At 46.7% G+C, this 23,422-nt stretch overlaps 1 protein-coding gene and 1 long non-coding RNA gene across 2 annotated transcripts in view; both read left to right on the top strand.

The window, feature by feature from the left end:
• LOC115150245 (voltage-dependent calcium channel subunit alpha-2/delta-3-like) overlaps positions 1–23,422 on the top strand; it is a 92,404-nt gene that overhangs the window by 29,465 nt on the left and 39,517 nt on the right. Inside the window, exon 12 of the mRNA XM_029693330.1 lies at positions 23,275–23,353. Coding sequence (XP_029549190.1) covers positions 23,275–23,353 — 79 coding nt within the window. The remainder of the gene's footprint in view (positions 1–23,274; positions 23,354–23,422) is intronic.
• LOC115150246 (uncharacterized) lies at positions 8,025–8,908 on the top strand. Its single transcript, XR_003867078.1, has 4 exons — positions 8,025–8,132; positions 8,382–8,488; positions 8,598–8,663; positions 8,764–8,908. It is a non-coding gene; the product is annotated as an uncharacterized LOC115150246 (long non-coding RNA).

Raw genomic sequence — 23,422 nt, forward strand, 5'->3', positions numbered from 1 at the left:
GTTGTCGTGCCCGCTTCACTACTGTGTTGGTTTGATTGGACCATGATAGTTTGTTGGTCATTTGGACACCAAGGAACTTGAAACTCTCAACCTGATCCACTACAGCCCCGTCAATGTTATTGGGAGCCTGTTCGGCCCGCCTTTTCCTGTAGTCCACGATCAGCTCCTTTGTCTTACTCACATTGAGGAAGAGGTTGTTGTCCTGGCACGATCCTGCCAGGTCTCTGACCTCCTCCCTATAGGCTGTCTCATCATTGTCGGTAATCAGGCCTACCACTGTTGGGTCATCAAACTTAATGATGGTGTTGAAGTCATGTTTGGCCACGCAGTCGTGGGTGAACAAGGAGTACAGGAGGGGACTAAGCATAGACCCCTGTGGAGCCCCGATGTTGAGGATCAGTGTGGCGGCTGTTGTTACCTACCCTTACCAGTTGCAGGGGAGGTGTTTAGTCCCAGGGTCCTTAGCTTAGTTATGAGCTTTGTGGGCATTATGATGTTGAATGCAGAGCTGTAGTCAATGAACAGCATTCTCACATAGGTGTTCCTTTTGTCCAGGTGGGAAAGGGCAGTGTGGAGTGCGATTGAGATTGCGTCATCTGTGGATCTGTTGGGGCGGTATGCAAATTGGAGTGGATCTAGGGTATCCGGGATGATGTTGATGTGAGCCATGACCACTCTTTCCAAGTACTTCATGGCTACCAACGTGAGTGCTACAGGCAGTAGTCATTTTAGGCAGGTTATCTTCACTTCCTTGGGCACAGGGACTATGGTGATCTGCTTAAAACATGTAGGTATTACAGACTCGGTCAGGGAGAGGTTGAAAATGTCAGTGAAGACACTTGCCAGTTGGTCCGCGCATGCTTTGAGTACACGTCCTGGTAATCCATCTGGCCCCGCGGCTTTGTGAATCTTGACTTGTTTTAAAGGTCTTTCTCACATTGTCTACCAAGAGCATTATCACAGTCATTCGGAACTGCTGGAGCTCTCATGCGTGCTTCAATGTTGCTTGCCTCAAAGGCATTTAGCTCGTCTGGTAGGCTAGTGTCACTGGGCAGCTCGCGTCTGGGTTTCCCTTTGTAGTCCATAATAGTTTTCAAACCCTGCCACATCCGACGAGCATCAGAACCGGTGTAGTAGGATTCAATCTTAATCCTGTATTGACACTGTTTGATGGTTCATCTGAGGGCATAGCGGGATTTCTTAGAAGTGTCCGGGTTAGTGTCCCACTCCTTGAAAGTGGCAGCTCTAGCCTTTAGCTCGATGCGGATGTTGCCTGTAATCCATGGCTTCTGGTTGGGATATGTACGACGTCATCGATACACTTATTGATGAAACCGCTGACTGTCTGTGCTAGAAAAACAGTCCTGTAGCTTAGCATCCGTGTCATCTGACCACTTCTGTATAAAGCGAGTCACTGGTACTTCCTGCTTCAGTGTTTGCTTGTAAGCAGGAATCAGGATGATAGAATTATGGTCAGATTTGCCAAATGGAGGGCAAGGGAGAGCTTTGTATGCGTCTCTGTGTGTGGAGTAAAGGTGGTCTAGTTTTTTTCCCCACTGGTTGCACATGTGACATGCTGGTAGAAATGAGGTAAAACGGATTTAAGTTTGCCTGCATTAAAGTCCCCGGCCACTAGGAGCGCCACTTCTGGATGAGCATTTTCTTGTTTGCTTATGACCTTATACAGCTGGTTGAGTGTGGTCTTAGTGTCAGCATTGGTTTGTGGTGGGAATTAGACTGCTATGAATAATATAGATGAGAACTCTTGGTAGATAGTGTGGTCTACATTTTATCATAAGGTACTCTACCTCAGGCGAGCAATACCTCGAGACTTAGACATCGCGCACTAGCTGTTATTGACAAAGACACACCCCCGCCCCTCATCTTACCAAACATAGCTTGTCTGTCCTGATGATGCATGGAAAATCCCACCAGCTCTATATTATCCATGTCTTCATTCAGCCACAAGTCGGTGAAACATAAGATATTACTGTTTTTAAATGTCCAATTGGTAGGATAGTCTTGAACGTATACCATCCATTTTGTTTTTGAATGATTGCACGTTGGCCAATAGAACAGATGGTAGTGGAGGTTCTCAATCGCCTAAAAAATTTCACGCAAATGACAGGGATTTTGGCCAGTTCCCGAGAAAGCAGTATATCCTTCGTGTCACTCGTTAATAAAGAAAAAAATCTTTATCATGTTCGAGGTGAGTAATTGCTGTTCTGATGTCCAGAAGTTATTTTCGGTCAGAGATGTTAGCAGCAAATATGTACAAAATAAATTATTTTTATTAGTTACCAACGCAAAAAACTAACAAAATAGCACAGTTGGTTAAGAGCCCATAAAACGGCAGCCATCCCCTCCGGCGCCATTCAATTAAGGCATGGGGGTGGGTAGAAGGGGCATAGGTCTGATATGGGGGGGGCCTATGAGTGTGGCCAGGGTTTGCTTGGGGTAGTCTTAGCTGGTTGGGGTGTGGCTGGTGATCCTGTGGTCTGGGTGTAGGTCCTCTTGGTGTGGGTTCTCTCGGTGCAGGTCCTTTGGGGGGCATCTTGCAGGTCTGGGAGGATGTCAGGGCGGCGTGTCCGTTGCTCCTGTGTGAGGTGCTGGGGCTACGGTTGAGGGTGACGTCCTTCAGGGTCCTGGCAAAAGTTGGGATTGCTGCCTTGTAGAGGTGGACCTGGTCATTAAGGCTATTCAAGTCCAGGGTGGAGTGGTGGGCCAAGAATACTACAGGTTTTGAGGCACAATCTCGCGAATGCTTGCATTCACCCGCTGTATGGTGGCAGGGTGAAAGTATTTTCATGGTAGCAGGGCAGAGATGACCACTTGTGTGTTTGGGAAAGTGTTTCAGTCACTCCCTTGAGTACTGTTGCCACCCTTTCCTGCTGGGCCCTCCGGTCATTTGTGCATGTGTGAATTATGATGTGGCTGGGGGACCCTAGTCTGTCCTTTGACAACAGCTCCAGGGCATACCTAGTATTTGGGCACCAGAGTTTAGCCACTTTGTAAAAAGTTTATCCTCCTGAACCCCAACCCTGGCCAACAGCTCCGCACCCCCCTCCAGCTACTTGCCCAAGCCTCCCCAGCTTCTCCTTCACCCAAATCCAGATAGTAGATGTTCTGAAAGAGCTGCAAAACCTGGACCCGTACAAATCAGCTTGGCTAGACAATCTGGACCCTCTCTTTCTAAAATTATCCACCGCCATTGTTGCAACCCCTATTACTAGTCTGTACAACCTCTTTCGTATTATCCGAGATTCCTAAAGATTGGAAAGCTGCCGTGGTCATCCCCCTCTTCAAAGGGGGTGACACTAGACCCAAACTGTTACAGACCTATATCCATCCTGCAGTCAAACATATCCTTGTAAAGCGGTCTATCCTACCGATCCTCAATTATGTAATTTACCAAATACCCTCCAACACTACTCAGCAAACTGGATGCAGTCTGTCACAGTGCCATCCATTTTGTCACTAAAGCCCCATATACTACCCACCACTGTGACCTGTATGCTCTCGTCGGCTGCCCCTCGCTACATATTCGTCGATAGACCCACTGGCTCCAGGTCATCGATAAGTCTTTGCTAGGTAAAGCTCCGCCTTATCTTGCTCACCATATCACCCACCCGTAGCACGCACTCCAGCAGGTATATCTCACTGGTCATCCCCAAAGCCAACACCTCCTTTGGCCACCTTTCCTTCCAGTTCTCTGCTGCCAATGACTGGATCAAATTGCACACCAGTATTTCTACTTGCACACCAATCACTCCAGTGTTCATTTGCTAAATTGTAATTACTTCGCTACTATGGCCTATTTATTGCCTTACCTCCTTACTCCATTTGCACACACTGTATATAGATTTTTCTATTGTGTTATTGACTGTACATTTGTTTATCCCATGTGTAACTGTTTTTTGTTGCACTGCTTTTCTTCATCTTGGCCAGGTCGCAGTTGTAAATGAGAACTTGTTCTCAACTGGCCTACCTGGTTAAACAAAGGTGAAATAAAATTAAAATTGTAAAAAAGTATTTGCCATTTGAGTCAATGAGGAGCACAATCTCTGGCTTTTGTGTGTCCTCGGTGGATGTGTTCAGTGGATGTCAAGAGAGCCATCAGGGGAACTGACAGGGGGACTGTTAGGAGGGGGTGGCGTCTGTTGGGTTTTGGGTCCTGTGTTGTCTGTCCCAGTGTGGTGTTGAGGTTGTGGTCTCTGTCTGAGGTGGGCTGTTCTGCTGGCTTCTCTGGGGGAGTGTCCTGCTTTGTCACACCACAGCTTCCTCACCGCCTGCAGTGCCATGTGTGCCTCTAAGTGCTCTCACTTCAGTCCATAGAGCAGCCAGCTCTCTCAGACAGACGTCCATCTCCACCTTCTGTGGGTTTGTTCTGTCTGGATTTTGTGGACTAGCTCACCGAGCTCCACCATGTCTCTCTCCAGTTCTGTGAATTTATCCCTGGAGGAGCAGTGCAGATGTGGGACCTGGGTGTGTTCAGTGCTGGGGGGGTGGGGGAGGACAAGCTTCATCTGCAGGACAGTTTGAAGAGGTGTGATCAGACTCACTCTGGTTGGCAGAGCTTTTCCTGCTGTGCTCTCTTTGATCCCATAAAGTCCTGCTGGAACTGCACGAGGATGCCCTGCACCATTACTGTCCCAGACTTGTACACGTTGACAGAAGTTGTTTCAATTTCCTCAATGTCTAATATTCTGAGTTTCCACCCTGGGCCAATACCCTCTCTCTCTTTACATAGAGGTAGTGTGCTCTTATAACACTGTGCCATGCCAGGGGAGGGTCTGTGTGGAAAATTAAGTTGCTTATGTTTGCCTCTTTGTAGCAGTCAGCAAATACTGTCTCTGGATTGTCCTTGAGCTTTTTTTTTTCTTATTCTGTGCAGTGTTATTTTTAATATCCATGGGGTACTGTATTGGAATGACCTCTGGACAGTGATAAGCCATGGGGGCTTCAAAGGTCTCTGCATTTGGGTGGGGTGGGGCTGTGAAATTCTCCTGCCATTGTTAGGCTCAAGAATTTTCACAGCTAATTGAAGTTGCATCCAGGTCAGTTCTGTCCTAGCAGCTTTGTAGCCTTATATAACAAAATTACCTAGAGATGATTCTCTTTTACAGTTTTTTTTGTGTGAATTTTTGGGGGTTGGGGTTTGACTGCTCTGGGGTTTGATCACATCTTGTGGTCTTGACTCTGATTCAAGTCAATGATGGCATAATGGGTGGACTGGCAGCCGTTTTGAGTGTATCCATGCCAGGAAGTAAAAGCAGGAAGGATACCCTTCACCCTGTGTATGATGTTCTGACTAGAGAGAATCCAGCTACAACCATAATTGACTTTTTTGTAGCAGGTTAAGATAATTAACTTGTCAAGTTAGGAGTCTTAGCTTAAGGTTAGATAAAGTGTTAAGGGCCATTCACACCAAGGACGATAATCATAACGATATCTGTAATGATAAATTATACATAAATGTTGATGAGCCTCCACACCAGCGGACCAATCAACTGATCAGCGCATCCTACTGCACTCTGTAGGCCTATAAATAAGGTGGTAACACAAGATGATTCAGTGCTTCAGAGTGTTCTTTGTCATAGTGACAACTGTAAGTAATACTTATACAGTATGTACTTCATGAAAAATAATATCGAAACTCATTTTTAAATGTAGCAATTGAACAACAAACACTGTTTAGCTTGCGTATCCTTTACGTTATGTCATTGCTTGTCTCGTTGCGCAAGTGGTTTTGGAATGATTGTCAATTTGTTTAGATATTTTTTGCTGTGCTCATCTGTCGGTTCTGTGCGACAGTTCACTTAGCCTAGGAATATTTTATATTTAGCAATTAGCAAGGGCAAGCCTACCTCTCCAAAAGAAGGCTATTAGGTCTAGTATAAAAAAATACAAATTGACAAAATAAATGGTCTATAGGCTACAAAAGCTATAGCTTTTCGAGGGATTTCACGTGAAGAGGAATAGGGGTGAGGCTTGCATAGAAAAAAAAGGGTTATTTGGGGTTCTATATACAGTCGTATGAAAAAGTTTGGGCACCCCTGACAATTTATGATTTCCATTTATAAATAATTGGGTGTTTGGATCAGCAATTCCATTTTGATCTATCAAATAACTGATGGACACAGTAATATGTCAGTAGTGAAATGAGGTGTATTGGATTAACAGAAAAATGTGCAATATGCATCAAAACAAAATTAGACAGGTGCATAAATTTGGGCACCCCAATAGAAAAATCACATCAATATTTAGTAGAGGCTCCTTTTGCTAAAATAACAGCCTCTAGACGCTTCCTATAGCCTCTAATGAGTGTCTGGATTCTGGATGAAGGTATTTTGGACCATTCCTCCTTACAAAACATCTCCAGTTCAGTTAGGTTTGATGGTTGCCGAGCATGGACAGCCCACTTCAAATCATCCCACAGATTCTCAATGATATTCAGGTCTGGGGACTGGGATGACCATTCCAGAACATTGCACTTGTTCCTCTGCATAAATGCCCGGGTAGATTTTGAGCAGTGTTTTGGGTCGTTGTCTTGAAATATCCAGCCCCGGCGTAACTTCAACTTTGACTGATTCTTCAACATTATTCCCAAGAATCTGCTGATATTGAGTGGAATCCATGCGACCCTCAACTTTAACAAGATTCCCAGTACCGGCACTGGCCACACAGCCCCACAGCATGATGGAACCCCCACCAAATTTTACTGTGGGTAGCAAGTGTTTTTCTTGGAATGCTGTGTTCTTTTGCCGCCATGCATAACGTCCCTTGTTATGACCAAATAACTCAATCTTTGTTTCATCAGTCCACAGCACCTTATTCCAAAATGAAGCTGGCTTGTCCAAATGTGCGTTTGCATACCTCAAGCGACTCTGTTTGTGGCGTGTGTGCAGAAAAGGCTTCTTCCGCATCACTCTCCCATACAGCTTCTCCTTGTGCAAAGTGCGCTGAATTGTTGAACGATGCACAGTGACACCATCTGCAGCAAGATGATGTTGTAGGTTTTTGGAGGTGGTCTGTGGGCTGTTTTTGACCGTTCTCACCATCCTTCGCCTTTGCCTCTGATATTTTACTTGGCCTGCCACTTCTGGCCTTAACAAGAACTGTGCCTGTGGTCTTCCATTTCCTCACTATGTTCCTCACAGTGGACCTGACAGCTTACATCTCTGCGATAGCTTTTTGTAGCCTTCCTCTAAACCATAATGTTGAACAATCTTTGTTTTCAGGTCATTGAGAGTTGTTTTGAGGCCCCCATGTTGCCATTCTTCAGAGTAAAGTCAAAGAGAACAACAACTTGCAATTGGCCACCTTAAATACCTTTTCTCATGATTGGATGCACTTGTCTATGAAGTTCAAGGCTTAATGAGCTCACCAAACCAATTGTGTGTTCCAATTAATCAGTGCTAAGTAGTTACAGGTATTCAAATCAACAGAATGACAAGGGTTCCCAAATTTTTGCATAGCCGATTTTTCACATCTGATTTAATTTCAAACAACTTAATATTGCTACACTAAAAATCTTTGTCTGGACAATACCCCAGTACTCTGCTTTTATTAGAAAATTAATGGCATGCCACTGTGATCATTTTCTGTGACGACAGAGTAAATTATTATGCAGCCTCAGAGGGATGCCCAAACTTTTTCATACAACTGTAGAACATATTGCTTCTTTGGAAAAGTGTAATGTGGATTTCAGCTAACAGTCACATCAAACTAACAAGCTCCCTTTTAATTTGTTTTAGCCATTTTACATTCACATCCATGCTAATGATGCTGCTGCATGATTTCAGCTAGTCAGAAAAATGGCTAGCCGACACGTGAACTCTACGGCAGGGGAGAGATCGGATTCATATTTTGCAACATTGCTGCTGAGGTCAGAGTGGCAAACAGCAAGGTTCATACAAACTTGTGCTGTTGCAAACTAAATGCTAGCTAGAAGCAAGAGGAAATAATGTATTTAATAAAAGGGGTTCTATATAGAACCTTCTGGTCAATTCAAATTTTGACTGCCATTCTGATTCAAAAACCAACTGCCATTCCAGCATGAAGATGCAAGAGGACATGGTTGAACTTATAAATAGCCTACCTATAAGCACATTATTTTTCAATTGATGAAGGTAAGCAAAGTTGCTTATTTAATTCAAATATATGTAGCCAAAGTCATATGATAAACTACAGCTAGGCTAGATAAATAAAGTTGGATTAGCTTACAAATGGTGCTCAAATTCTATCTAGTTAGCTAGCCAGGAAAAGTTAGCCACTTTACAAGCTAACTCTTACAAATAACCATTATTTTGGGATATGCCAAATAGCGCTACAGACCCAGCATGAAATGATTAATTAGCTAATTGATACTTTTATTTCAGCATTTTAGTGTGGAGTCAGATGATGCGACTGTTTCATGAAGCCATTTGAAGACTGTTGCTGACCTTTGATGAATGCAGGTGATGGGCAGTGTGCTGACTAAGAGGAAGTATGGAATCTAAATGATTTGTAATAAATGTTGGATAATAAGTCTTTGTGATTTAATAGCCTAGTTAATCATTACATGACTTTTAACACACCATCTATTTTTTGCTCAGACTGGCAGTACCCAATTAGAGGCAGATGATCTCTCCTTCGGCTGCTTCTGATGACAACAACTGCATGTAAGTTGTTCTTCTACATCAACATAATTATATGTCTGCATAGCATTTTGCCTTCATTTTGGAAGATTACCTCCAGTTTTTGCTCTTTTTTTCTTCTCAGGAACCAGCCAGGCTAAAAAAGAAATCAGCCAGATGTGTACCAAGGTTGACGTGGGGCATCATTCAAACAAAGACATGCCTCCATGGCCACCAGTGCATATTTCCAAATGATATTTGCATGTAATGACAATAAAATCTAAAAACTATGCTGGTATTCTTTTGTCCATTATTTAATTGTTTATTACATTATATTCTTTGTTAACAATATTACTATTTATTAGTAGTAGCCATAATTCATAAATGGCACCATACAGGGTTCTATATGAAACAAATTTTAGTTCAGTGAAGAATAACCCTTGGGGTTCTGATCAAAGAACCCTATAAAAGGGTTCTAAATATAACTTTTAGTGGTTCCATATATGAAGCAAGCGATAGAACCAAAAAGGGTTCTATAAGGAACATTTTTTCTATGATTGTATAGCCCAGGGCTCTCCAAGCCTGTTCCTGTAGAGCTACCGTCCTGATGCACCTGATTCTAGTAATTACCTGGTTGATGAGCTGAATCCGATTAGTAAAAGTTGGGGTTAGAGCGAAAAAGCTACAGTAGGGTAGCTATTCAAGAACAGGGTTGGCGAGCCCTCGTATAGCCTATTGTGCACAGGAACCACTGGAGAGAGGTTAGAGATATGTAGCCGGAGTAAGAAGCTAAATATTAGCTAGATATTAGGCCATCCATTGCCTAGGGCTGTGAACTGCAGTGAAGGGTGGAAGGTAGCCTAGCGTTTAAGAGCTTTGGACCAGTAACGGAAAGGTCGCTGATTCGAATCCTCAAGCCGGCAAGGTAGAAAAATCTGCCATTCTGCCCTTGAGCAAGCCAGTTAACCCACGACAACTGCTCTCCAGGCACCGATGACGTCGATTAAGTCAGCCACCCACACCTCTCTGATCCAGAGGTTGGGTTAAATGTGGAAGACACATTTCAGTTGAATGCATTCAGTTGTGCAACTGACTAGGTTACCCCCTTTCTCTAATTTGATTAAACCGCTCAAACGGCCTGCTTTGAATGCTTCATGACAAAACAAATGCATACAGCCTAGGCCTGATTATCCAACCATTTGGATCAGATATGGGTCTATTCTCAACGTAGTACAAGGACCAGAAAGGTACATTAGCAGGTTACTCAGGTGTATTTTGATCACACACACTCTACTTTCAAACTTCTCTATTTTACATTCAGCAAGCAAGAGCAAGCTGGAATCTCTCGATAGGCTAGTAGTAGTAAATAAAATTCTTGAATTAAGTGTACAAGCTATTGTAGTTTTACATTCCTGGGACTCCAAGGCCTAAGAGGAATAGCTGTAGCTGAGAGGCCAGGTGCATAATTGCGCAATGAGAAATGTGAAGACAGACTAGAGATGTGTAGCCTAAGTTAGAAGCGTATGCAACCCATCATTCATTAGCTAAACATTAGGCCTAATACTTCAAATTATTTTTGGTACAAAAGAGTAAATAATTCCAGCTGTTTGTCATGGATCATTATTCTCCCAAGTCGTCCTATAATTAATGTGGCCACCAATATGCTTACACAAGCCCAGTTATTCAGGCAAGTTTACCATGCGCTCTGCCTTTGTCACGATTCCCACCGACGGTGGCGCCCCCTCCTGCTCGGGTGGCGCTCAGCGGTCGTCGTCACCGGCCTATTAGCTACCACTGATTCCCTTTTTTGGTTTCCCCTTCTTTTTGGTTTTGTGCACCTGTGTTAGTTTGAGTAATTAGCGGGGCTATTTATGTTAGCTGGTCCGCTTCCGTGTTGTGCGGGATTATTTCTATTGTGACGGCTCATGTTCGTGTCGGCGCTATTTTACGCTGTGTGTATTTTCTCTCCTGTGTTTGGGAGTATTTGTTTGATGAGTGAGTGTACATTAAATACGCCACTACCCTGTGCTCGCTGCTTCCTGTGCCTCATTCCTTCATCCCGACTGCCAACCCGTTACAGCCTTCTCTCCTCTGAGCAGCCTCGCACACCTAGAACACTTCAATAGAACGCGTTTTTCAATGTTTTATCAGAGGGACAGGGTAAAAATAATAATCATCACTCTGAAAGTGATCCAAACGATAGCTCTCGTTATCGTTCTCCAAACAAGCTTCAATGCCATACAACACTCCTTCCGTGGCCTTAAATGCTAGTAAAACCAAATGCATGCTTTTCAACCGTTCGCTGCCTGAACCCGCCCGCCCGACTAGCATCACTACTCTGGACGGTTCTGACCTAGAATATGTGGACAACTACAAATACCTAGGTGTCTGGCTAGACTGTAAACTCTCCTTCGACTCATATTAAACATCTCCAATCCAAAATCAAATCTAGAATCGGCTTTCTATTTCGCAAAAAAAGCCTCCTTCACTCACGCCGCCAAACTTACCCTAGTAAAACTGACTATCCTACCGATCCTCGACTTCGGCGATGTCATCTACAAAATAGCTTCCAATACTCTACTCAACAAACTGGATGCAGTCTATCACATTGCCAGCCGTTTTGTTACCAAAGCCCCTTATACCACCCACCACTGCAACCTGTATGCTCTCGTCGGCTGGCCCTCGCTACATATTCGTCTCGCCAGACCCACTGGCTCCAGGTCATCTATAAGTCTATGCTAGGTAAAGCCCCGTCTTATCTCAGCTCATTGGTCACAATAGCAACACCCACCCGTAGCACGCGCTCCAGCAGGTATATCTCAATGGTCATCCCCAAAGCCAACACCGCCTTTGGCCATCTTTCCTTCCAGTTCTCTGCTGCCAATGACTGGAACAAATTGCGGAGAAAAAAAATATAAAAATAAAAAAAGTAAATTAAAATCGCAGACGTTGGAGAATTATCTCCCTCACTTCAAGCATCAGCTATCTGAGCAGCTAACCGATCGCTGCAGCTGTACATAGTCCATCTGTAAATAGCCCACCAAATCTACCTACCTCATCCTGTCACGGGCGGATAGAACAGTTTAAGGGTGAGTCAAGCGCAGGAGACTGAGGTCCGTTGGAACAAACGAGATTTAATAAATCCAAGGGCAAAATCCATATAAGGCTGGGAGCACAACAGTCAAAAGACTAGAGGAAGCTCCGCTCGAAAAGACAGACGGGGCGCAGCCCGGCAACCCTAATGCCTAGACAATAAGTAGTAAACCAACTACGTATAAACAATACAACCCCTACCACATGTAACAATGAACAATCCCGCACGAATCCTAACTAAACACAGACAAACTAAATACCCCCCCACTAATGACAAACACGAAACAGGGGCAATCAAAAAACAGACATAACTAACAGACACTGAAACAGATCGGTGGCAGCTAGTAGGCCGGCGACGACGACCGCCGAGCACCGCCCAACCGAGGAGAGGCGCCACCTTCTGTGGACGTTGTGACAGTACCCCTCCCGTGACGTGCGGGTCCCGCAGCGCGCCGACGCCGGCGACGACCCGGAGGGCGAGGCGCTGGGCGATCCGGGCGGAGGCTGTGGAAACTCCGCAACATGGCTGGATCCAGAATGTCCTTCGCCGGGACCCAGCACCTCTCCTCCGGACCGTACCCCTCCCAGTCCACGAGGTACTGCAGGCCCCCTACCCGACGTCGGGAGTCCAAGATGGCCCGGACTGTGTATGCCGGGCCCCCCCCCCCCCGATGTCCAGGGGGGGGCGGGGGAACCTCCCGCACCTCAGCGTCCTGAAGCGGACCAGCTACCACCGGCCTGAGGAGAGACACATGAAACGAGGGGTTAATGCGGTAATATGTAGGAAGTCGTAACCTATAACACACCTCATTTATTCTCCTCAGGACTTTGAATGGCCCCACAAATCGCGGACCCAGCTTCCGGCAGGGCAGGCGGAGGGGCAGGTTCTGGGTCGAGAGCCAGACTATCCCCTGGGTTAAACACGGGGGCCTCACTGCGGTGGCGGTCAGCGCTCTCCTTGTGTTGTTCTCCAGCCCTCTTTACACAAACCTGGACAGCAGGTCTCCCTTGAGCGCTGGACCCATTCCTCCACCGCAGGAGCCTCTGTCTGGCTCTGTTGCCATGGCACCAGGACCGGCTGATAACCTAACACGACCTGGAAGGGTGACAGGTTAGTAGAGGAGTGGCGCTGAGAGTTCTGGGCCATCTCGGCCCAGGGCACGAACCGCGCCCACTCCCCTGGCCGGTCCTGGCAATACGACCGCAGAAACCTGCCTACATCCTGGTTAATGCGCTCTACCTGCCCATTACTCTCGGGGTGGAAACCCGAGGTCAGGCTGACCGAGACCCCAGCCTCTCCATAAACGACCTCCACACCCTGGACGTAAACTGGGGACCCCGATCAGATACGATGTCCTCGGGCACCCCGTAGTGCCGGAAGACATGGGTGAATAGGGCCTCCGCGGTCTGTATGGCCGTAGGAAGACCGGACAACAGGAGCAGATGGCAGGACTTCGAGAACCGATCCACAACAACCAGGATCGTAGTATTCCCCTGAGATGGCGGGAGATCCGTGAGGAAATCCACCGAGAGGTGAGACCAAGGTCGTTGTGGAACGGGGAGGGGCTGTAATTTCCCTCGAGGCAGGTGCCTAGGAGCCTTGCACTGGGCGCACACCGAACAGGAAGAGACATAGTGTCTTAGGTCCTCAACCAAGGTGGGCCACCAGTACTTCCCCTTCAGGCCTCGCACTGTCCGTTCCACCCCAGGATGACCCGAGGAGGGTAGAGTGTGGGCCCATCTGATCAGGCGATCGCGAACACCAAGCGGAACGAACTTCAGACCCGCGGGACATTGAGGCGGAGTGGGTTCTGACCGACCCGCCCGCTCGATGTCCGCATCCACCTCCCATACCACCGGTGCCACTAGACAGGAAGCAGGGAGTATGGGAGTGGGATCGATGGTCCGCTCCTCGGTGTCGTAGAGACGCGACAGTGCGTCGGCCTTCTGGTTCTGAGAACCCGGAATGTATGAAAGGGTAAACTGGAACCTCGTAAAGAACATGGCCCACCTGGCTTGACGAGGATTAAGTCTCCTCGCTGCCCGGATGTACTCAGGGTTACGGTGGTTGGTCCAGATGAGAAAAGGGTGACGTGCCCCGTCAAGCCAATGTCTCCACGCTGTCAAAGCCTTGACCACGGCTAACAACTCCCTGTCCCCCATATCATAGTTGCGCTCCACGGGCTCAGCTTCTTAGAAAAGAATGCGCAGGGGCGGAGCTTCGGAGGAGCGCCCGAACGCTGCGAAAGAACAGCTCCTACCCCAACCTCGGACGCGTCCACCTCCACTATGAATGGCAAAGAGGGATCCGGATGCGCCAGCAACGGAGCGTCGGTAAACAGAACCTTCAGACGTCGGAAGGCTCTGTCCGCCTCTGCCGACCACCGCAATCGCACCGGACCCCCCTTCATCAGTGAGGTAATGGGAGCTGCCACCTGACCAAAACCCCGGATAAACCTCCGGTAATAATTGGCGAACCCCAAGAACCGCTGCACCTCCTTCACCGTGGTAGGGGTCAGCCAATTACGCACAGCCGTAACGCGGTCACATTCCATCACCACCCCTGTGGTGGAAATGCGATATCACAGAAAAGAGCCGGCTTGTTTGGAGAACTCACATTTCTCAGCCTTGACGTATAGGTTATGCTCCAGCAGCCGTCCAAGCACTTTACGCACCAGAGCCACATGCGCGGCGCGTGTGGCGGAGTAGATCAAGATGTCATCGATGTACACCACCACACCCTGTCCGAGCATGTCTCTGAGAACCTCGTCCACAAAGGATTGGAAGACGGCGGGAGCATTTTTTAACCCATACGGCATGACGAGGTACTCATAATGGCCAGATGTGGTACTAAATGCGGTTTTCCACTCGTCTCCATCTCGGATACTCCTGAAATCTAGTTTGGTGAAGAAGCGTGCCCCGTGAAATGACTCCACGGCCGTAGCTATGAGAGGTAGTGGGTAACTGAACCCCACTGTGATAGAATTTAGACCTCTATAGTCAATGCATGGACGCAGGCCTCCCTCCTTCACAAAAAAAACTTGAGGAGACGGGTGATTTAGATGGCCGAATGTATCCCTGTCTCAAGGACTCAGCGACATACGTTTCCATAGCCACTGTCTCCTCCTGAGACAGAGGATACACATGACTTTTAGGAAGGGCCGCGCCAGCCTGGAGGTTTATCACACAATCCCCCTGTCGATGGGGTGGTAATTGAGTCGCCTTCGTTTTACTGAAGGCGATAGCCAAATCGGCATATTCAGAGGGAATGTGCACAGTAGAGACTTGGTCTGGACTCTCCACCGTGGTTGCACCTATGGAAACTCCTATACATCTACCTGAGCACTCCCTCGACCACCCCTTAAGAGCCCTCTGCCCCGATGAAATCTGAGGGTTGTGAGAGGCTAGCCAGGGAAGTCCCAGTACCACCGGAAATGCCGGGGAATCAATAAGGAACTGGCTGATACGTTCCTCATGACCCCCCCGCATCACCATGACCAGTGGCACTGTTACCTCCTTCACTTGGCCAGACCCTAGTGGTCGACTATCTAAAGCGTGCACGGAGAAGGGTTGGTCCAGTTTAACCAGGGGAATCCCTAACTTATCAGCAACCCTACAGTCCATAAAACTCCCAGCTGCTCCTGAATCGACTAGTGCCTTATACTGGGAGTGAGAGGAAAACTCAGAAAAAAACAGAGACGTACATGTGGTCGACAGGGAGCTCTGGGTATGGCTGGTGCTGACTCACCTGGGGGGGGTCGATGTGGTTCTCTGCCTGCCATCTGAATTCCTGGGAGAACCTCTCCAGCACCGGTCCGCAGTGTGTCCTCTACGGCCACAGTGGGTGCAGGAGAGGCCCCCCCTCCGGTCCTCCTAGCAGCAGCCCCTCCTAGCTCCATGGGCGTTGGAGCAGGAGGTGGAATGAATAGGCCCCGATCGGAACGTCCCCGGGCAGCCAGCAGGTTGTCCAGCCTGATGGACAAATCAATCAACTGGTCCAGGGTGGTTGTATGGTCCCGGCAAGCCAGCTCCCGGCGGACGTCCTCACGTAGACGACACCTGTAGTGGTCAATCAGGGCCCGCTCATTCCACCCCGATCCGGCGGCTAGAGTCCGGAACTCCAGGGCAAAGTCCTGAGCGCTCCTCGTCTCCTGCCTCAGATGAAATAATCGCTCGCCTGCCGCCTTGCCCTCCGGGGGATGATCGAATACCGCCCGGAAGCGGCGAGCGAACTCTGGGTAGTTGTCCTTAGCTGAGTCTGGGCCCTCCCAGACGGCGTTGGCCCATTCCAGAGCTCTACCCGTGAGGCACGAGACGAGGACGCTCACCCTCTCTTCATCGGAGGGAGAGGGCCGGATGGTCGCCAGGTACAGGTCCAACTGTAGCAAAAACCCCTTGCACCCAGCGGCCGTCCCATCAAACTCCCTGGGAGCCATGATCCGGATCCCGCCTGTACTGGGTTCGGTGGGTGTCGGTAGGGGCGCAGGGTGATGACTTGGTCCTGGTGGGGGTGAAGGAGCGACTCGCTCCCAGTTCTCCAAACGGGCCAGTACCTGGTCCATGGCCGTGCCCAGTCGGTGGGAGGAGGCTGGCATGTTGGGAGACTTGTTCCTCCATAGATGGTGTTTCGGTCCCTGCTGACTCCATATTTTGGTGCGGGATTCTGTCACGGGCGGATAGAACAGTTTAAGGATGAGTCAAGCGCAGGAGACTGAGGTCCGTTGGAACAAACAAGATTTAATAAATCCAAGGGCAAAATCCATATAAGGCTGGGAGCACAACAGTCAAAAGACTAGAGGAAGCTCCACTCGAAAAGACAGACGGGGCGCAGCCCGGCAACCCTAATGCCTAGACAATAAGTAGTAAACCAACTACGTATAAACAACACAACCCCTACCACACGTAACAATGAACAATCCCGCACGAATCCTAACTAAACACAGACAAACTAAATACCCCCCCACTAATGACAAACACGAAACAGGTGCAATCAAAAAACAGACATAACTAACAGACACTGAAACAGATCGGTGGCAGCTAGTAGGCCGGCGACGACGACCGCCGAGCACCACCCAACCGAGGAGAGGCGCCACCTTCTGTGGACGTTGTGACACATCCCCATATTGTTTTTATTTAATTTCTACTCTTTTGCACACCAGTATCACTACTTGCACATCACCATCTGCTCATCTATCACAGTGTTAATTTGCTAAATTGTAATTACGTCGCTGCTATGGCCTATTTATTGCCTTACCTCCTCACGCCATTTGCACTCACTGTATAGACTTTTTTTCCTATTGTGTTATTGACTGTACGCTTGTTTATTCCATGTGTAACTCTGTTGTTTGTGTCTCACTGCTTTATCTTGGCCAGGTCGCAGTTGTTAATGAGAACTTGTTCTCAACTAGCTTACCTGGTTAAATAAAGGTGAAAAAAAAAATCGTTCTCCATTCATTTTGTAGTTATCGTTGTGTGAACGCTCCTGTTCAAATATTTTTTAGCGTTATTGTCCTTCGTATGGACGGTCCTTTGGAGCTAAAATTATCTCCTAACATGCTATGAAAAGGCACTTCCGGTCATAGCTGCACTTCCTCTAGTCACAACCTTGTGATTTGTTGAGTCACTGTCACGTTCGTTGGAATGATTGGACCAAATTGCAGCGTGAGTAGCGTTCCACATAATTTATTAATAGTGAAACTTAAGCAAAGACAAAACAAAAATAATAAATTAACCGTGACGACAATGCAGTGTTAACAGGCAACTAAACATAAATAATATCCCATAACCCACAAGTGGAAAACAAGCTACTTAAGTATGATCCCCAATTAGAGACAATGATTACCAGCTGCCTCTAATTGGGAGTCATACACAATCACCAACAGAAAAACAAACCTAGAACCCCACATAGAAATAATAAACTAGACTAGCCCCCCAGTCACGCCGTGACCAACTCTACCATAGAAAATTAAAGCTTTCTATGGTCAGGACGTGACAGTCACCTCAACTAACATTACAAAAAATGTATTTCATTATATAAGCCACAATAGTTAGTATCATTTCAATGAATATTCTACATTACCATGGCAGTCCACCATCAGTTGATAGAACTTTCCAAAATACTATGAAAATTATTGCATCACAATACCAGGCAGCCATTGCAAGTGTACCATTTTAAAATCATGGATATTATATGGCAGTTTGATTTTCCTTTTTGATGTTTGGAGAAAAATGTAGTTCTTATTATTCAGTTACAGCTTTTAGCACAGTAAATCTACAATTAACTGCAACATACAAGCTTTCGTAAAGCCTACATTGATGACATAAATAGTCGTAATGGAGGGACTGTGGATGGACTTTTCAGCCATCCTTTAGAGGAAAGTGAGGAGAGGAATCTCATCAGGTGTTCAGTGGCATCTGTCTGTCTGACCTCCATCCACCTTAACAGATTGGCCTGGCTCAATCAGCCACTCATGCAGACAGTGAACTCTGCTCCTGCATGTGCTTTGCTAGAGGAAGAGGACTGGATGTACTCTAGAGTCTAGAGCCTCTCTCCTCCGGTCTTCTCTACTTATACTGCCCCAGGCTGGTTATCTGTGCTCTAGAGCCCCTCCCGTATCCACAGCCTTCTCCCTGCCTCTGTAGCAGTGTAGGTTCCGTCCCTCTCTTCGCCCCAACCTGCAAGGGGAAACCCTACTTCAAGTCTCAGAGCGAGTGACGTCACTGATTGAAATGCTATTAGCGCGCACCACCGCTAACTAACTAGCCATTTCACATCGGTTACACTCACCCCCCCTTTGACCTCCTCCTTTTCCGCAGCAACCAACGATCCGGGTCACGGCACCAATGTAACAGTGTAGGTTCCGTCCCTCTATTCGCCCCAACCTGGGCTCGAACCAGGGACCCTTGCACGCATCAACGACTGACACCCACGAAGCATCGTTACCCATCGCGCCACAAAAGCAACGCAAGGGGAAACCCTACTTCAAGTCTCAGAGCGAGTGATGTCACTGATTGAAATGCTATTAGCGCGCACCACCGCTAACTAACTAGCCATTTCACATCGGTTACACCTCTACTACAATCAAAATTGTTAAGTTTAAAAAAAAAACAATTCTAATAAACGCAACAGTTGAATTTTTGTAATCCATCAGATATTGACTGAATTGTAGCACATGAAACACTTCTGGCACAGCCAAATAATGAATGGAGTTCAGGGCTTGGTGGGAATTCAGGTATTACATTTATTGTAAAAAAATATATATATATTCTTAAAATCCACTCATATTCTTATGGTCACAGGTATTTTTTTTAATGTTTTGTTAATATGAAGAAAAGTATGTGCCTCGTTTGCATAATTACACCTGCACTGCCTAGATGGCTTTATTAATTACTGTTGTCACGTTATCTCGCATAATTCAACAAATGTCAATAGCAGAATACCCTCAGATTTTAAAAAAACCAACACCTTTGGTTCTAGATTACACCTACCTAAATATACTTTACTTTGATCTCACAAACAAAGTATCGCTATAATCAGTGTTCATTTTCAGAAGTTGCTTTCATTTCAGCGCATCTAATTTGTAAACATTTGAACTTTATTAAATGATGATCTCTTACTTATGATGTGTCGAGGCGGTGCGTTAAATCCCCAACAAAGCTTTAGCGTTCATAGATTCAATGGAAAGATATTAGCGGTGTTTGAATACTCATACTAACCTCACTATTTTTGACATAAATTGAGTATAGAGTATGCTTATTGGTCATAGTATGCCAAAAGTTCCTGGATGTTGTACTACAGTCGCCAAAATACAAAGTATACACAGTGTACACCATTTCAGTACTTATAGGGCCCATAATGCAATTCTTCAGGAAATGGGCATGGCTTCACAACGTTTTCAGATTTGAAGAAAATATGTAACGAGAGCGGATACAAATTCATTGCTTTAACTAATTATGACAAATGTTAAGAAAATGTTGAGCAATGTAATAAAGTAAACTTCGGCAAAAATGCATAATTAAATTGTTGCAAGCAGCACATATACAATCACCATCGCTCTGGATAACATGAAAACTGTTTAACCAGCTCTGCTAGGGTGAGTAAAATGGTCAGAGTGAGGTGTTCTCTCATTTGTGTCTGGAAGTAGCTAGCAAGTTAGCCAGTTAGCTTGGGTGCTTGACTGCCGTTGTAAGGTCAGAACGCTCGAGTCACCCTACTCCTTGGCCAGAGCATCCAGTGTGTGCTCTGAACTCTCCCAGAGTGAAACGCTCTGAATTTACAAACGAACAATCTGACAACAATCTGAATTTACAAATGCCCAGAGTGCACTCTCACTTGGCTTCCCTGGCTAAAGCAACAGACTCCCCACATGCAAAAATCTCCAGATAGGCCATGCAAAAAAGACTCCAGTCACCCAAGTCACAGACTGTTTTCTCTGCTACCGCATGGCAAGCGGTACCGGAGCGCCAAGTCTAGGACCAAAAGGCTCCATAACAGCTTCTACCCCCAAGCCATAAGACTGCTGAACAATTAATTAAATGGCCACCGATTATTTACATTGACCCCCCCCCCATTTGTTTTGTACACTGCTGCTACTCATTGTTTATTATCTATGCATAGTCACTTCACCCCTAACTACATGTACAAATTACCTCAACTAACCCCCGCACACTGACTCGGTACCGGTACCCCCTGTATATAGCCTCGTTATTGTTATTTTATTGTGTTACTTTTTATTATTTTTTACTTTAGTTTATTTGGTAAATATTTTCTTAACTCTTCTTGAACTGCACTGCTGGTTGAGGGCTTGTAAGCAAGAGTTTGAAAGAGTTGCGTTAGTAAAATGAAAGCAATCAATCCAATGAGATTTAAGTGACAGGTGGATTTTGCACTATTCAGACACAGGAAGTAGATGGCTGAAAAAGACAGATCCAGGGTGGGGCATGCGCGTTGCTAATCTATACTGCCCGAGGCGGTCTCTCCATATGGTAGATCTCCTCTTTCCTCATGTATCTATCCTCAGCCTTTCCTCTGCCTCTGCCCCAGACTGACTACATAAGGACTAGAGTCCCGCTCCTCCTCATAGTACCAACATAGTCTTCTCCCTGCTTCTGCCTCTCTGTCTCTGCCTCTGTCACCCCAGGCTGGCTCTCTATTGGAGGGTCATTCTGGCAGGAGGCCACACTGTGACAAACGACTTGGTGAAAACGTTAAACAAATGCAATTGAAATTAAATGGGCTGCTGTACTATTCACAGTGCAATAAAAGCAACACCTTGGGGCCCTTTTGTCCAGTCCTATCAAGCATGTGTGTGTCGGCAGACTCGGCACAAAGGGGCAGTATCTGGCAGTGTAACCTCCATCCCCCCACATACCCAGAGGGGCAGTATTTGGCAGCCGTTCACTCTGAGCAGTGGTTGGCGGATGCCACAGAGAAAATTCTAACTGTCTCTTGTTTCTCTGTGCTGTCAACCTTGGTTTATACATACATACATGTCTAATGAAGTGCAGACATGCAGATAATGTGGATGAGCAAGAAAGAGAGCAAGAGGAAGGAAACATAATGAAAATGAGAAGGGGATGCAGGAGAGGAGAGCAGAGATGAAAGGAAAAGCAAGGAAAAGAAGAAAGACAGAGAGCTATACTGAGTGCTGGGTCTTTCATTGTGAGGCACAAACAGTACTGTAGTAGTCCATACATCCACCCTCTCCTCTCTTCTCCTCTCCTCTCCTCTCCTCTCCTCTCCTCTCTTCTCCTCTCTTCAGTGGTAGACTATACATCCTCTCCTCTCTTCAGTGGTAGACTATACATCCCCCCTCCTCTCCACTCCTCTCCTCTAATTTCTGTTCAGTAGTAGACTATACATCCACCCTCCTCTCATCTCCTCTCCTCTCCTCTCCTCTCTTCTCCTCTCTTCAGTGGTAGACTATACATCCTCTCCTCTCCTCTCTTCAGTGGTAGACTATACATCCCCCTCCTCTCCACTCCTCTTCTCTAATTTATGTTCAGTAGTAGATTATACATCCACCCTCCTCTCATCTCCTCTCCTCTACTTTCCTCTCCTCTCCTCTCCACTCCTCTCCTCTCTTCGGTGGTAGACTATACATCCTCTCCTCTCCTCTCCTCTCTTCGGTGGTAGACTATACATCCTCTCCTCTCCTCTCCTCTCCTCTCCTCTCCTCTCCTCTCCTCTCCTCTCCTCTCTTCAGTGGTACACTATACATCCTCTCCTCTCCACTCCTCTCCTCTCCTCTCCTCTCCTCTCCTCTCCTCTCTTCAGTGGTAGACTATACATCCTCTCCTCTCCTCTCCTCTCCTCTCCTCTCCTCTCCTCTCCTCTCTTCAGTGGTACACTATACATCCTCTCCTCTCCACTCCTCTCCTCTCCTCTCCTTTCCTCTCCTCTCCTCTCCTCTCTTCAGTGGTAGACTATACATCCTCTCCTCTCCTCTCCTCTCCTCTCCTCTCTTCAGTGGTAGACTATACATCCTCTCCTCTCCTCTCCTCTCCTCTCCTCTCCTCTCCTCTCCTCTCCTCTCCTCTCCTCTCCTCTCCTCTCTTCAGTGGTAGACTATACATCCTCTCCTCTCCTCTCCTCTCCTCTCCTCTCCTCTCTTCAGTGGTACACTATACATCCTCTCCTCTCCACTCCTCTCCTCTCCTCTCCTCTCCTCTCCTCTCTTCAGTGGTACACTATACATCCTCTCCTCTCCACTCCTCTCCTCTCCTCTCCTCTCCTCTCCTCTCCTCTCCTCTCTTCAGTGGTAGACTATACATCCTCTCCTCTCCTCTCCTCTCTTCAGTGGTAGACTATACATCCTCTCCTCTCCACTCCTCTCCTCTCTTCAGTAGTAGACTATACATCTATTCACCCTCCTCTCATCTCCACTCCTCTCCTCTCTTCAGTAGTAGACTATACATCCACCCTCCTCTCCTTTCCTCTCCTCTCCACTCCTCTCCTCTCCTCTCTTCGGTGGTAGACTATACATCCTCTCCTCTCCTCTAATTTCCGTTCGGTAGTAGACTATACATCCACCCTCATCTCATCTCATATCCACTCCTCTCCTCTCTTTGGTAGTAGACTATACATCCACCCTCCTCTCATCTCCACTCCTCTCCTCTCTTTGGTAGTAGACTATACATCCACCCTCCTCTCATCTCCACTCCTCTCCTCTCTTTGGTAGTAGACTATACATCTATCCACCCTCCTCTCATCTCCACTCCTCTCCTCTCTTCGGTAGTAGACTATACATCCACCCTCCTCTCATCTCATCTCCACTCCTCTCCTTTCCTCTCATCTCATCTCCTTTCCTCTCCTCTCATCTCCTTTCCTCTCCTTTCCTTTCCTCTCATCTCCTTTCCTCTCCTGTCATCTCCACTCCTCTCCTTTCCTCTCATCTCATCTCCTTTCCTTTCCTCTCATCTCCTTTCCTCTCCTCTCTCCAGACAGATTGAATCAGAGCAGGAAAATGGAGCACGATGTGATTCCATCACTGCACATGTTTATGTATTCTCTATTTAAATCACCACACTGTAAATGACTGATGTCCCTTTCCTCTTCAAATAGGTGCGCATATTCCCTTACCTGATTGGCCGAGAGTCTGCCTTTGCTGATAACATGAAATGGATGGCCTGTGCTAATAAAGGTTTGTCTTTTCTTAAAAATTGTATAATGACCACATACACTATGTACCAAATACACTGTGTACCACGAC

This window comes from Salmo trutta, chromosome 16 (genome assembly GCF_901001165.1).
Source record: "Salmo trutta chromosome 16, fSalTru1.1, whole genome shotgun sequence".
NCBI classification, from domain to species: Eukaryota; Metazoa; Chordata; class Actinopteri; order Salmoniformes; family Salmonidae; genus Salmo; species Salmo trutta.